The sequence below is a fragment of the Pecten maximus genome, chromosome 11, assembly GCF_902652985.1.
Source record: "Pecten maximus chromosome 11, xPecMax1.1, whole genome shotgun sequence".
NCBI lineage: Eukaryota > Metazoa > Mollusca > Bivalvia > Pectinida > Pectinidae > Pecten > Pecten maximus.
The window spans coordinates 8,867,882-8,884,808 of record NC_047025.1 but is presented as its reverse complement, the minus strand read 5'-3'; the positions used below and the strand labels follow the sequence as shown (position 1 = coordinate 8,884,808).

Here is a 16,927-nt window from a genome sequence, read left to right as displayed (position 1 = left end):
ATCGTGTCAAGGTACGATATCATATCAGGTACAAACAGGATCATTATAGCCCTAAATTTTAGTGAAAAAACACGATCAATTGGTCACATGCGTCGTCCTTCATTGGCCAAACATAAGCAATCTAAGAGAGGAATGCTGTGATGTGGGGGCCGCTCCCCTGGCCAAATTATGTAAAAATGGTTTGGTTTGGTTTATTTTGTTTAACGTCCTATTAACAGCTAAGGTCATTTAAGGACGGCCTCCCGTGCGTGCGACAAAATGGAACGAAGACATTACAATTAAACTTTGTTTTATTGATAAAGATATTTGAGGGACTGTGATAGCTCAGTCGGTTAGACTTTGATTCAACACTGCATAACCGGGTTTGTTTGTGCTTGGACCTGTATGTGCTGTCGTGGTTGTGTCCTTGGGCAAGACACTTTACCCCAATAGATCTGGATAGCATGCGACGTGCCTCCCGTTTATTGTTAAGTGAGGGTATCACCAACTCTGCTGGAAAGGAAAATGGTAAAAACCAGCAAACAATAAAACCTAGGCATTTATTTACGAAATGTTTTGTTCACAGAAAAGCTGTCGTGTTTGCCAAAGAATAAGGCTATTTCTGATGGTAATTTGGTGACATTGTCAATTATATTTTGATGCGTGAAACTTCGTGCCAATGGGTCGTACAATTCGTGACCTTGGCTGTATCAAGAATGCAAATGTCTAAACAAAACAATTGTATTTGATTTATTGAAGAAAAAAATGGTTGGTTGTTTTTGTCTTCCGTCAAATCGATACAGTAAGGTCATTTAAGGGCGGCACTTCAAACTTTAGACGTAAGTAATGCTTTAATGACATGGCATGTCTCAGACAGTAACATATATATCGTACCATTGTGCTGGCACCGAAATTAATCAGGAATACTGTGTATTGGAAGCAACAAGTATTATATCAATGACAAAAATTAATAAGACTTACAAATGCGCCCTACCTATAGGAATGCAATCTCTCCCAGGGTCCTTTGCGCCAGCCAATACACCTCTGTAAGTATATTCACTAACATTGTAACAGCAAAGTGGTCCGATCCAACCACTAATAAATGTACGTATGGTAGTATTGCTGTCTGCTACATTGGTTTGGGTATCAATCTGAATGATACCCGATACCAAATCCATATAGAATTTCACTAATGGACCACTACTTCTAATCTTGTAAATGAATGTTTCTTGTCGTAAAATATCATGTTTATTCTTTATCTCTCCTTCGATCATAGTTCTTTTCAGTTACCAGCTCCAGCAACAATAAATACTTGTCCGGGCTTTTTTTTTTTTTTTTTTAATGAAACGAGAGAATAAAATTACATTGAAGTTATCTGTCTTTTACACCAGTATCATTGATTAACTCATTTTGTTTTGGAGGAACAAACTATTCACATTCATACAATTACCGTCCCCGGGAAATCCCAATCCCAAGATAACGAACATATTTTATGAATATATTCCGATATAAATATCTCAATAACTTCACCTGAAATAGTCGTATAATATTAACTCATCTAAGCTTACAAATAGAATTCTGAACCATTTAAATCTAGTAATACTTTTAACGTAATCTCGAAGAAAAGGGTTTAATACACTAAGCTTTCCCTACTTATTAATTCCCAGAATGAGTATTAACATATCCCACATTCAGTGCGTAAATACACACGGATACACATTTTGGACAATAAAAGTGAAGTAAGATCAAAGATAAAACACAAAATAACCGAACTACGCTGTCGTGTCGCAGGATTACTATAGCAACTACGTGAACTTATTCCCTTGCTAGACAATATTGAGCACACAATTCACAACATTTCTTACGGCAGAGTAATTAAACTTTGATTTACATCTAAAAGTACTTACTACCTCCAAGCACACACGACTGCGACCCGAAATTCCCAAAGAATCCTTTACACGATAACTTGCGTACTACGTCACTTCCGATTTTCGTTTCGGTATACAACCATGCTTTCATTTATCTACCGACTCATTTGTGTAATGATCAGAGTCCTGCAGGTAGATCGTAAGAATTGTACCTGCTGCCCCCATTGCATGATCGTAAGAGGCGACTGAATTTGGGATCTTATCTTTTCTTTTCTTTCTGAACAACTTTCTTCTTCCTAATATCTCCCTTGACAATGCCTCACTTTTGGCCTTTAGTTGAGCGTTCGCCGCTGTGAGGAATGCTTTGGGTTCTGTCCCCTGGCCGAGACATACCAGAGTCTTTAAAAATGGTAGTTGCTGCTCCTGCTTAGCGCTCAGCATATTAGGAATGGGACGACTGGTTGGCCGGTTGTCAGTATAATGTAAACGGGTGGGGTGTGCTGCTGGGGTGTCTTCGGCAGTATGCTTCAGTGAGGTAGCACTATAAATCGGCAAAAGTTCCGGCCTATCACAAGGAGACTTCACACGAACATACCGCAGCCTCCCAACACACACATACGCACTCACCGCACGCATGCAAGTCGCACGCACGGGAGGCCGTCCTTAAATGACCTTAGCTGTTAATAGGACATTAAACAAAATAAACCAAACCAAACCAATCACAGCTGACCACGAGTTCATGCTTATCTCTTTATTGAATGCAAATGGTAGCAAGGGTAAAAGAAATGTAGCCTCTTAATACAAAAATAATTGTCAGAAACGTTCTGATCATTTAACTTAAGTAGAAATGCCACAATGGCTTGGTATCATTTCAAGGGAACGTCGCCTAAATCAGTCATCTGTAAATAGATCCGTGCACAGTGCAATAACGACTACAGAAATCATGGCAATATTCACAAAAGTACATTTCTAATGCAATTAGAAGCTCCACATTTAGTTAGCGTTTAATTACGTTTACATAAGTCTGTGATCATTTGTTTATATTCCCCATGGTATTCCATGTCCAATGCAATAACATGTTTGATCAAACTGACACAAAGGTTAAAACGCAACTTTTTAATGCCTGTTTATAAATGATTTCGAAATAAAACATTTCAACCTTCATGAATAGTTCTTGTTTGTCCGTTGGAAACACGCGAGGTAACTTAATATGGAGGAAAATTGGAATACCGAATAACATGGTCGGGTTGGTAATCTCCTTGTATTTTAGCTCCATATAAAACGTATATTTTGTTCGCACATTTTCTTATTTTGTTTTGGCTGGGACAGGAAGTCAAAAGCGAGGCTAAAAAATTACTTTCCATGTCAATGGCGGCGGCGTCTTAAACATTTCAGTTTAAAACATATTTTAGATCGGTTCCTCAAAAAGTATAATTCCAGTTTTAACAAAAATGTGATGTCGTATATAGTTAGATCACATAGCGAACACTTCAGTCCTTTATTCACAGAATATCATCGATAATTATGGTCTAGTGACTCTATAAGTTAGATGCTGGGAATTCATGGACAACATACATTTTTATTACATGAATTTTATTTCAGGTTTGTTTTGGTTTTACACGTGATCTATGCCACCTAGTCGCCTAGCCAGACTTTTCGCATCTTATACCACTGCGCTACACTCACGTTTTCAAAAAATATGTTTCAATGATGGTTTGACGCAGTGATGGTCTACTCGTAACCCTGACATGAGCATAGTTATCCAGTTGTGTCTATTAAATCATGCATACCTTGATCGCAATAGATGTACATATATGAATGCGAATTGAGACTGGTGTTTAATATATGTATTAATCGATCCTCTTTCTTTTCTAGTAAAACAATGTCGGATGAATATTAATGACATATAGGTGATACATTAAATTGATCACTAGCACAATCATAAATATGCTTATCGACGATCACTAGCACAAACATGAACATGCTTATCGACATGAATTCCATATAGGGTTGAGTTTGTTGTCTATGTGCACTCGTGTGCATACCACGTTCATTACTAATTTGATCAATATAAAAACAATTATAGAACAAATTAAAACATTTATCGCACACTTGATTTACAATTCATATTTGCTTTTGCTGTGAAATTTGAGTCCTTTTTAAACACATACGTACTACATTCAATAATTATAGGACATCAAACACACCTAGGTGTCTTACATTTTAACACCCCTTAAATATCAACAGAGTTACCAAACTTAGAACATGTCAACATTTGTTTTAAATTTCTAAGTTGTCTTCTACAATTGTATGTAAAATAGAGTCAAAAATGTTTCTTATCCGGCTACATTTACTTTGTTTTTTTTATCATGAAGTTGCGTGGATTTAAAGTAAAAAGAAAAGATATTAACTCAAGAGCAACTTAAGAGCTCAGCAAAGAGTGAAACCTGCAAGTAGGGCTGCTATATTGCCTTATAATCCGACACTCCGCGTGAACATCATTTTTTTTCTCGTACTATACTTTTAATATAGTGACAGCTTTAACGAAGAGAAATTACTATTCGGACTTTCATACCCATTTCCGATAATTTTACAGTTGCAGTTAAATATTCTATTATGTCTGTAATGTAATTAAACATTTAACCAAAACATAAATCACTGCGCGGATACTCCAGTTAGACCTGTTCAATTAGAGATATGATATGTCGCCAATAATGCAAATAGTGTAGATGAATTATTTTGCATTTTATGGATTTAGCGTCCAGAAATAGGAAAGGAAGAAAAGCAAATCCTCGTTTTCACCAAATAATTGTAACGCGCAGCACGTGTACCGCAGGGGTGCCACGCGTACGTCGGACTGCTACCAAGTTTTGCCCAGGGTTCGACTGCCGCTTTCGCTTGCAGATTCCAAATACAAATGAATTGTCAAGTAATAGACAATTTTTAGTAAACTGGTGAGAAGGAAAATAGACTCGTCATATAAAGTTCAACAATTTATTAACATGTGTAAAAATAACAAAGTACCAAAATAATACCCGTGAGACACAGTGAGGAGTTTACAGTTATATACGTCTAGCCTAAAACATATGCCAACCATCGTTTAATCACAACTAACCATATAAATGACATAAATGTATTTTACCCCCGAGTCTCAAGCACGTGGCATGTCCGGTCAGAATACAACATTTGCTAACCACCCGTCTTTCTTCCCGTATCTACTAACGAGGTTTCCAACAACTATCCCTCGCCTTACCGGTATAGAAACAGCCCGAGAGGCGGAAATATTCTCTAGCCACTCCGCGAGTGCTCTCAAAATGGAATAATTCCTTCAAGCACCACCCTGACTTCCGACATGACACCGGCACACGAGACTCAAATTAAACAAAGTTCTATACATCGAAAATACATCAAAATACTACACGTGAAAATAAAAATACATGTACGATAGTGGCAAATAATATCCAGCAGACAAATTAATATGAAATTTAGGAAAGGATGGGCGACGGTTATCTAATTAATTTCACAGATTAAAAGTCAACACCACTTACCCTGCTGACACCCCCTGCTGACACCTGGACGAAAAGTGATTGACCCCACAGCAGCACGGGTATCTTACGTAACCGGATGTTACAATTTTCCGGAACGAGTCCAGAAATAAACGAGCGGAACGCAACTGCGTTACATAATACTGTTCTGTATGAGTTTTTTAATTCCCCGACTAACATGAGTGTAATGCGACATTAATCTCATATCAAAAGGAAACGGGGGAAATGCATTACCTTGGGATTAGTGAATATGATATCTTATGTATTTTATTTTCGTTTCGTTTCAGGTAAAGCTGTGCCATTCCTCGAGATGGTGGTGGCCTCTGCTTCCGTTTTCACCATCATTGCTATCAGTGTGGAGAGATACAAAGTCGTGTGCAAACCCTTGTCCGTCACGGTAGAGAATGTGATTTACGTTGTTAAGGTGATCATCGTCATATGGTTAGCTGCCATCATTATTAGCACACCGATTTTGTCTATTGTAATATACAAGGACAGCAAGCTGCTAGATGGAACCCCAATCAAAGTATGCCGGGCACCAATCAGAACTAAGCTAGAAAAGTCATACATCGTCATATCTACATTTTTGATCTATGTCATACCTTGTGCTTTACTATTCACTCTGTATTGCCGCCTCTGTCGCAAACTTATCCCCGACTCAGAATGTCCCTTTGATATGTACGAGCGGTATGCAGCAGAAAAATTGCGTCTGAGAAAACAAGTTGTTAACATCATAGCCACAATAGTTTCAATGTTTTTCTTATGTCATCTGCCATACCGCATCGTCAGTTTGTGGCTGATATTTGAAAACAGTAAAAATGTGGCACGTCTTGGATTGGAAAAATATCTTGCAATAGTTTACTCAGCAAGAATTTGTCTTTACGTTAATCACGCACTTAATCCAATCCTGTACAATTTTGTTTCAAGAAAATTCAGACGGACGTTTAAAATGATGATTTATTTCCGTGGAAGGCGAAATAGGAACAATTCTTCACAAAGACGCGTAGTGGAGAGGAAATCTCGAGAATCCAGTGGAATGTATTGCAAAGGCGAAGTCAACTTAATGCGGATGGAAATTCAACAACGCCAGATTTCTTCTTCGTCGTCATCTTCATCAAACAGGCAGCGTATGAACGATTTCTGTCCTTTGTATAAGAATATTGCAAATTCCAGATAGTTATTAAATCAGAAAAGAATGATGTAATATTCTTGGAATTTATATTCTATTAAAAAAAGAAGAGCCAGTTTAAAATCATCTTCATACAGACTATAAAGTCAGCAATGATTATTCTAAAATAATTATCCGCAGATGTTTAAATTATTGAAGTGCGTTCAAGTACATTGTGTATTGTGTGTGGACCTTTTGTGAGACCCTGAACTATGTTTTTAATATTTTCATGTAATTTCTTGTTCAAAAGTCATTTGCTCAATCATGTTTTAATTAAATATTGTTGGAGGTGGTGTAAAACAACTTTTATGTTTTGAATATATATTTCATTTACTGACTTTGTCAATTGTTATATTTATAAATATATATGTGATATAATATATATTTTGTTATAATCATATAAATATCCGGAATTGTCAACCGTATCCAGTTCATAATGTTAAAATTAGATGAAACCTTGAGTTTCCGGTGAGTTTGAGGTAAACGACGATAAAAAATTCATTCCGCTTACTGCAGGTTTATATATATATTATACAATGTAAATATGCTTGCTGAAGCTGATGACATGGGTGTTCATTGTACGTTTTGTCAAAGCGAGAGTGCATAAACAACGAAATATATTCAGATTTCTGATCCCATATGTGCCGTTACAAATTGTCGCTAGCGCTGGACTTCGCATGTTTTCCGCTGTTTCTTGTGTTTTAATGATATACCAGTATACATCCCCGAGAATTTGCAGTACGATATCTACTTAATTCATAAAATAAACTAAGACGGGGTTCATTCTATCAAAACAATGTATTAAATGGCGTTCATTCTATCAAAACATTGTCGTTTATGTAATGTAATAAAGCTATTTATGAATTTCAGATATGTAATGTTCAAGTAACTTTTGATACCTACCATCAGTTTGTCTATTTATTCACGAAACTTTTAAACAAATGTGTTTCTAGGTTCTACCTTATAATATAGTTGTGTATAATGTTTGAAACTATTTTTCTGATACTGCTGTAATTGTGGGGCATACTGGTCCTGTCGTAACAGAAACAAGATATCTTATTTTTCATAATATCTAATAAATCCATATGTTAAGCAAGGTGTACTCGTCCGTCTCTCATCAGTTGTTTCCAATCATTAATGACAGCAAAACTTTAAAACATGTATTTATCATATTTACCTGACAAACAGAGAAACCTTTATCATTAAAGCAGTTACATAATTTCAAATGTTGTTGTTTTACTTTTATTTACCATTATAACAATAATTCTTATACACACATGTATAAATAATAGACAGGGATGTTAACGCTATCTCTATCCATTATTGCCGACTCCGAGATCAATTAAATTATTTTACCAAATAATGTCGAGGCGTGAATGACCCGGAGTATGTCTTTATCAATGTATTAGCGCGCCAGACACTCGAAGGGATTGGCCATCTAAAATAAACCATTTCCTAAAATACCCCTTTATGTAGACATGTTTAGAAAACATAATACCAGCGGAAATAACTGCAATTTGAGATTTCTGAAACTGCTGAGGACTTCGGATAGCAACAATTACGTATTTTATCGATTATAGATTGAAATAATGTTTAAAAAAGATATACGAAGTCTTCAGTGGCGACTAGTTTTGGGATAGTATCTTTCATTTTCGTAACGAAATATGCTCTTCTTAATGGGTTTTTTTTGTACGTATCGCTTGTTACACGACACAAACACCAAATGCCGGTATAACAGAATCATAATTCGAAGTCAAAATCAATTTAACGAGGGAAAAATATTAAGATTTGAAGATTTAAATTGAGAGTCACATGAAACAGTACAACGATAATAAAACCATGTGCTCCCGATGGGTAAACGTCTTTAAACAATACTGTTAATACTCTCACTTTACCAGAACAGGTTAAGGAGGGATTCGAGAGAGTTTTGCCGTTGTACTATATTTTTAATGCACCGTGATGCTTTTAGTATAAGAAATTGGGTCACCATTCAAACAACCGCAACAGGTTGTGTGCTAGTTGAGATATGGAAGCACGAGGTCGGTTCAGCAGACGTTGGTTGTGATGGTACCTCACCGTGTATTACTAGGAAAGCTTTGCTTGGTGCAAAGTACATTAAATGATATAATTTTCCCTGGGTCAAGGATTTCCTGAAACGCTTTCATCAATCCATCTCGTAAGGTCTGGAACTACAGAAGTGGGGACCCAGGACGCAGTATTATAGAACGGGATGTAGGTATACTGACAATACTTTCACTGAAGCCACCATCACCGCCTTTCTCATTGACTTCATCTGCTACCACTTTAACTACAGCAAAGTCTCCATCTTCAATTGAAATGTCTTAAACAAAGGCCAAAATAGATCTTATGTCACCATTGCTTATTGCCTCACTACTCTCCCTGTGCTTTGTTGTCTTACTCTTCTTGACACCCGTCTGAATACGTTATTGACATTTAAAAACAAAATTGATTTTTATCATTTCAAAATTTCAAAGTAAAATTTGGAAACACTGAAGCTATTTATAACCAACTAGAGTAACATCGGTTCGACAGATCTGTAAAACCTTTTCACTTCTACAATATAAAGGTGAAGGCTTCATTTTAATAGTCATGATTAGCAAGAGGCCCATAGGAACTCCACCGTTCACCTGGATATTTCAGTGATCATGTGAAATACATATGAGAAATATCATTAATACTTTTCCATTTTAGAACCACTTCTAAGTATCGTAGTAAAAAGGCGAAACATTTCCTTACCCAAGATTTGCACTCAACTTTAATAACCGATCCATTCAATCGGTAAGAACTAGTAGCTACTTAAAGTATTTACCTATATTTCCTCTATCAGGCCCCAAGCCTTCGTCCCCAGAGCAACTACAACAAAGGATTGCACGGTCTTATTCAAACGAGCACACCGCCCGTAAGTACGTACGATGGGTGAACAAAATGTGCGTCCGATTGTGACTTTACTTCTCTTTCCTCTATCCGACGGTGTGGATCCCCTGTTAAAGTGGTTGGGCTGACCCTTCAGGGGCGGGGCCAAATAAGGGAAGTATAGCACATGCTTTAATATCCTTCCTACTCTGTAGGAATGGAAGGGTTTGGTACACTTTAGATCATAACCATTGCTGAAAGATTAAGCCTAAAAAATAAAATCAAAACTAATGTCATATGAACATCACTGAAAGTATTTTGCCATGATCACTGATATAGCCAAATGAAGGGTACAGAACCTCTGGTCCTCTTGTCAATATTAATTGTAATATCGAAAAGTATTACAGTAAAAAATCTTTCTGTCAAGATTTTGACATTTTTCTCGACATATCTCGAGTTTTTTTACGCCTCCTATGATCTCTTTAGTCATTAAACATCACGGAAGCTCAAAGATGACATATCTGTACGCATTAACCATTCATTAACCATTAATAATTAATCATTAATTTCGGCTCTACTGCACCTAACTCGATTAGTACTGAAACGTGATAAATCCAAGGCTGCCATTTACTGCTTTCAAGGAGTAATGAACACAAATAGATTTAGATCTCGGATTAATTTTACTCTGCGGCAATTTTTTTCTGCGAAATCATTAGGAGTCTCTTTTATCGTTGACAATGCTATACCACCTGTTGTTGCCGTGTCGATTTCACTCAATACACATTTATCTTTTGTTCAAGTGATACGCACCTGGCTCCGATTCATAGATGTTCTTCAAGTTAAATAAAATCTTGAACTACCGATTTTCCATCATGGGAAACGATATTGGATTTGAAGCAATTATAACTAACAAGAGGCCCAGAGGGTCTACATCACTCATCTGGATTTCCAGTGATCATTGCAAAACTCTTTAGAAGAAGGATTTTAAAGAAATCGCTATATTCCCGTGTTGGTACCCTCAGGTCCCTGTGGGAGGAGGCAGACCTACGTTTTATACAATTTTCCCCCCTTCATTCAAGAATAATGTTTCAGACCAAATAGAGACCAAACCCTTTCATTCCAAAAGAAGAACAAATTTAAAGAATTGACGATGTCCAACTTTTCAGGCCATTGAGGCAGGCACACGTTATATAAAATTATTTCTACCACAATACGCTGTGTTATTCCACTCTCAAACCATTGTATAACTGTGCCGACTGTTGGATAAATATATGCCATATACCACTGCAATTGTTAATAGGACGTTAAACAAAATAACCCAAACCAAAATTGTTATTGACGTCATCAATACTCGAATGACGTCAATCGTACACCTTATTTGCATACACGAAATTAGACTTGGCCACGATCCCCTTTGATTCAAGCCGATATTGTGGTACAAACAGGTCACACGACTCGTGATTTTTGGATATGGAATTTATTTCACACTCGTAAGTTTTTTTGAAGTTACAATAGACAACCAAAGGATACTTCAGACCAAATGTTTTAAATAATTTGCTATATGTCTTCTTTTGAGACTGCCCCTCAGGCCCCTAGTTTACATAAAAATTTGGTCTTGTTCAGCAAAGGATCTTTCGGATCAAAAGGCATTCAGTCTTTGATGATTATTTATATTTCCCCTAGTGGGTGCCGCCTCCGTGCACAAATGGGATCCAGAGTCAAAATTTATGCTAAATGTGTTCCTTTCTGCTTACCGCTAAGCATAGTAGTGGGACAACTGGTTCGCCCGTTGTCAGTATGTGACCGGGTGGGGTATCCTGCTGGGTGTTTGCGGCAGTTGCTTCAGTGAGGTAGCACTATAAATCGGCAAAAAATCCGGCCTTTCACAAGGAGACATAACACAAACATACCGCAAGCTCCCAAAACACACATACGCACTCACCACACGCATGCATATCGCACGCACGGGAAGCCATCCTTAAATGACCTTGGCTGTTAAAAGGACGTGAAACAAATAAAACCAAACCAAACCAAATCCTTTCCCCCAAAGATAATGACCTTAGCTGTTAATAGGACGTTAAACAAGATAAACCAAACCAAACCAATTTCCCCCAAAGATGCTTCTGACCAAATGGTCAAAATCAATTCGGTCCTTTATCAACAGTATCTACTTAAAAACATTTTTATGGACAACGAAGGCCTTGCCATAGCATAGACTCAAAAGCGGTTGACTGATAAATACTGTCTGGAAATAATGACATGCGTAATATTTAAATGCGTAATATTTTTTAGAAATAAATATAAAACTAAAATTTTCCCTTCATTTAGAAAATGTAGAATGCCTATAGCCGTGTTGTTTAGATACTAGTACCTTAGGCAAAACAAAACTTACAATAATTGGGTATGTTATACAAGAATGTATCGCACACTGCGAGGACTCGTACCTCACGTTCATGTGACTATTCGGCTTTCTCCATTTATTGTTGTGTACAAACATAACATCACACGCATGCATGTCGCACGCACGGGGCCCGTCTCTAAATGACCTTAGCTGTTAATAGGACGTTGAACAAAAAAAAACCAAACCACATAACATCAACAGAGATAATTGAAACATGTTAAACATATATATATAGCCAATTTTATGGTTTGGGATCTTGCATCGCTAAATATTACCCCATTTCACAATTTATAAAAAGAAGTCACCTTTTTATGATTATTAGATCTACAGTTATAGCAGTCTGAACAGAAAATTCTTAGTTTTGGATTTTTTTCTTTAATGTGTGGAATCCTCTTCTAAGGAAACTAGTAACGATGATGAAACTGAAGCTTGTTCCAGTAATTTGTGATTATTTTCAGTAACTCTATTACTCAGTCAGCTACACTATTTATTGTTCTTCGAGGCTCCAACATATACTATACCCTATAATCATCCGATAACAATGAAAGGAAATATACTGTAAGCAACTTCTTAACTAGACATCCAATTTGCGTGTACAGCAATCAAACGCCTACTTTCATTCCCCCCAGCATCAGGATAATTTCCACCTACTATTGATCTAACAGAATATCTCTATTGTTAGACTGTAATTGATTCGTCAGTGATGACCTCGATAACAATATCTCAACATCTTTCTTAGGAACAATGTTTCGTCAGTGTTGACCTCGGTAACAATATCTCCACATTCTTAGGAACAATGTTTCGTCAGTGATGACCTCGGTAACAATATCTCCTCATCTTTCTTAGGAACAATGATTCTAACATTGATTTTATTGATTGCGTTGAAGATTTCTTCATGTTGGCTGGACATTGTTTCAAATGTTTTGCAGAAAACCTTCAATCGGAAAATAAACTATAAAATGTCAAGAATTCTTTTAAATCATGATTGGAATACTGCAGACCAAAGTATTCTCAAACAATCATCTTTGTACAAAGGTCAAAATCATTAATCAACCAAAAGTGTTTCTTCCATTTCATGTCGAAATACTGATAAAAGTACGAACCAAATCAATTAAAATCTTTTTGAAACTAAAAGATATTACTGCCTGCTCTTAACTTTACAATTATGTGATAAGATTTTTTACATTTTCCGATTGGTTAAAATAGTGTCACGTGATTCCCAAGAAAGCGTCATATTTACCGACCAAGCAAAACATTACCCTTTTCTTGAGAATAATAAAACTATTTAAGGACCTTATCAAAAGAATATAATTGTATAAGATTAATTGGTTTTCCCTCTCTTCCTTTTAAAAAACATTATTATCTTTCTGTCTCTCTCACTTTTGGCCTTGATTTGAGTGTTCGTCCCTATGAGGAAGGCATTTGGTTCTGTCCGCTAGCCGAGGGATACCATATCAATTTATCAATCTATAAAATCAGTTGCTACTAATGCACTACTCAGTAATGTGACCGGGCCACAGTATACTTAGTGAGGCAGCACTATAATTTCGAAAATCACCGCTAAACATACCACAGCCTCCTGAAGCGCTCAAGACACGCATGCATCTCGCACACCACAGGGGGGGCGTCCTCAAATGACCAAATATGTTAAATAATATTCAACAAACCAATCAGTAATATATCTGATAATACAGTAGTTACAAAGTAGCTTAATTCAATCCTTATCACCGGTCTATCACAAGGAGACTTAACACAAACATACCGCAGCCTTCCAAAACACACATACGCTCTCACCACACCCATGCATGTTGAACGCATGGGAGGCCGTCCTTAAATGACCTTAGCTGTTGATAGGACGTTAAACAAATAAACCAAACCAAACCAATCCTTATCACGTCCCGTCCCGATGAAATACAACTAGCCAATATCAGGAACAGCTGATGCGATCCTAACCAAATATGTTTTGGGGTGTCAAGGGGCAGCGGCAGCTTTTGTCTTGCAGGCATGTTTTAGTTTACATTTACAATTTGATGTTGTTTTCTTTTAAATTTTCCTAAATTTTAATTCACACTACCGTTTTATATTTAAGCATTGAACAGTTACCAAATGGTAGTATACAGTCGATATGAATACGATTCGGGTGACAGATAAATAGAATGTCGCCCGTCAGGGCTGTATTCCTACTCTGACCGAATCACTGTAAATTGTAGTATACAGTCTCATGAATACAATTTGGTTTACTAACGACATATAGGCAAATACACGCAGAATGTAAATATATGTTTGTAATTCAAGGACACTGACACTGTCTAAGCTGATCCCATGTCCTAAAACAAATGATTAATAATCTCTTCTTGATTTTTTAAAAGATAAATCTGCTTCAGCCCCACAGCAAAACCTTTGCAAACTTACTTTGATTTAGACAGATTTAACAAAGATATCAAGAAAACAACGTTATTTGCAGCTAAGTCTTAACGACAATGTCCTTAGATGTTTCATGAGCGCTGAACCTCATAAAACAATAAAATAAAATAAAAACCCAGCACGACTCTTCATTGAATTGATGCTATACAGCGGCCCTATTGTTACACTATGAAGTGGCGCTATTATTTGTCGCATTAAAGATAATGTCGTACAATGTCATAAACACCAACCAGACAGCTTACGATATAAAACCGAATGCTCTTCGTCGCTATAAAATGTAACGTTATTTTTTTATTATTTTTTTTTTTTTGCTACTCTTCTTACAGCTGTTTCAGTCGACACCATTTAAACACTTGGTTTTGTCCATTAATTTGCTTTTTGATATGATGTTTTGTAATACTTTTAATAGCATGATGTTTTGTAATACTTTTAATAGCATATGTCATGTCATGTGAAGCTCATTAGAGCATTTTTTTAAGTGAGCTATTTAATTGTATTATGCATTAACATTTATCATTATTCTTGTAATGTAGACACCTATTTCACTACTGTGATAATGATTAAAGAGACTGAATACAAGTATCCTTTTAACATTATATGATCCCACACCTACGAGATGTCTGCCGCTAGTAAATCTATCTGCTAACAGCGATATTCTTATTATAATATATTATTTTCAAAAGTAGACTTGTTATTTCCGCTCCGTGTAGCCATCAACGAAACACTAATTGATATGTATGGTAGATTATCAAAAGAAAGCGGACTAACGTGTCTGATTTCAATAAATTTTGTCGTTTCTAATTATGCCAATGTATCACTTTCCCTCCCTTCTTATCAACATGATTACATGTAATTATTCCGTGCCGTAGATTCTGCGACCCGTAATCTGTGTTGTGATGTTACATATCGGTGTATTAACACAGTACATTGTATGTGTTGTGTTATTGATCCGAAGGATTCCTGTCGTAATTGTACTGTATTGAATACATGCAATATGTGTACATTTCGAACCCTTGTATGAAATACATTCTGACCCAGGTATTCATATCGCCTTTTAAACGATTCGTCACCATTACCTTGTCAGGGCAGCGGGTTGTTTGTCACCGCTCAATCATAGAGAATAATATGTTTCTTTGTTCATGTTTTCCAGTTAATTTAGGTTTATATGTGGCAATACCTGTTAAAAAATTGAGGGAGAATATTTCATATGAAATTCCTTATTTTTATCTAATTCGTTCCATTGTGTATAATTTGTTGTTTTAAATCTGAAATGCGTGCTTTAATTACTTATTGTCTAAGAACTGCCAAAGAGATATAATTTAACAGGGATGTCATCTTTTAGATAAGGTGAATAATAACACTTAGGATGTAAACAAGTCTCCCTTGTTATTGTTATACGATAAGACATGCGCTGCTACCTATCGGCCATACTCAATTAACGAACTAACGACATACCACAATCTAATTAAAATCTAGATGGTCTAACAACATCCCATGAGGGGTCACGTCGAGGTGACCGTTTGGATTAGCCAATCAAATGACTACTTCCAGAATCTTGGAAGTGAATTTTATATGTCCGAATAATAGTATGACTAGAGTGCATATATATTGAATTATCTGTCAATTTGTTTCAAGTCATTTCGTCCTAATAGCATATAGCTATATACATGTGCCGAAATGGTTTGCTTCAGATGCGTGCTGTGGCGAAATCGTTTACTTCCAAGACATCGGCAAATTAACAATTCGCCCTGAAAGTGAAATACACGCATCTCAAAGGTCATCAGAACGCGACCCCTCATGGGATGTTGTTAGATGTTCATGTAACGTAGTAAGAATGACCATCTAGATTTAATTAGATTGGGACATACCATAGTATACGTAATTTATTATCTGGTGTCATTCTAAGGAGAATACCTGCCGTCTTAGTTTAATAGTCCTTTGTTCTTACAAAGACTGTTAATGGTCTTTACAATCTACCTGTTACTTTACCTGGTCAGTTCTTTGTCTGACAGGTGTGTTAAGTATCATCAACGTACTGAATGTCAATTAGCGACATTACGATTACGTATACCTATGTACGTTATGGCTATCCAAAAGGAGTCATAATTAGATACGAGTCAATATAGACAATGTCTGGTTTGGGTTTATATGTTCATTCCGGAGACCTTGGTGGCAGTTTGAGTACGAACCAGCAAAGGGACAACATGCAACATAAGGGCTACCAAGTGTGAGTAGAACTCATCATTGGAGTAATTTGATTAAATGATATAAGAAAGCATTGCAAACTGATTTGAATGCTTTGCTTTATGTCTCGTCATACATATTATACGGCAGTCCGAATTGGATCTGAGACAGCAAAACCACTATGAAACCTCCGTCGAACGTTCTTTTTAAAAATGTGATGTAGTGATGAAAATCAAAAAAAGTATTTCCTGGCTAGACGATTACGTGCCGCAAATGGTTAGTTCGAGGCCCGGTCAGGGCACGAGTCATAAATATGTCCTCTTTCGTCAGTAGTGTTGATATATATGATACAATAAAAAAACATACATATTCCGTCTTCTCATGACTGTGGTTGCAGCGAGAACGTAAGACAATTAACCAATTAATTCACTTTCCTCATAGATAATTACTTCATCACAGTTTTGAATTATGTACCTTCAACTTG

General features: G+C 36.5%; 1 protein-coding gene across 1 annotated transcript in view; it reads left to right on the top strand.

Annotated features, from left to right (window-relative positions):
• Positions 1–7,786, top strand: part of LOC117338350 (pyrokinin-1 receptor-like) — a 36,401-nt gene extending 28,615 nt beyond the window's left edge. Inside the window, exon 2 of the mRNA XM_033899674.1 lies at positions 5,680–7,786. Within this exon, the coding sequence (XP_033755565.1) occupies positions 5,680–6,569 (890 nt within the window). The 3' untranslated portion in view covers positions 6,570–7,786. The remainder of the gene's footprint in view (positions 1–5,679) is intronic.
• The last annotated feature ends 9,141 nt before the right edge of the window (positions 7,787–16,927 follow it).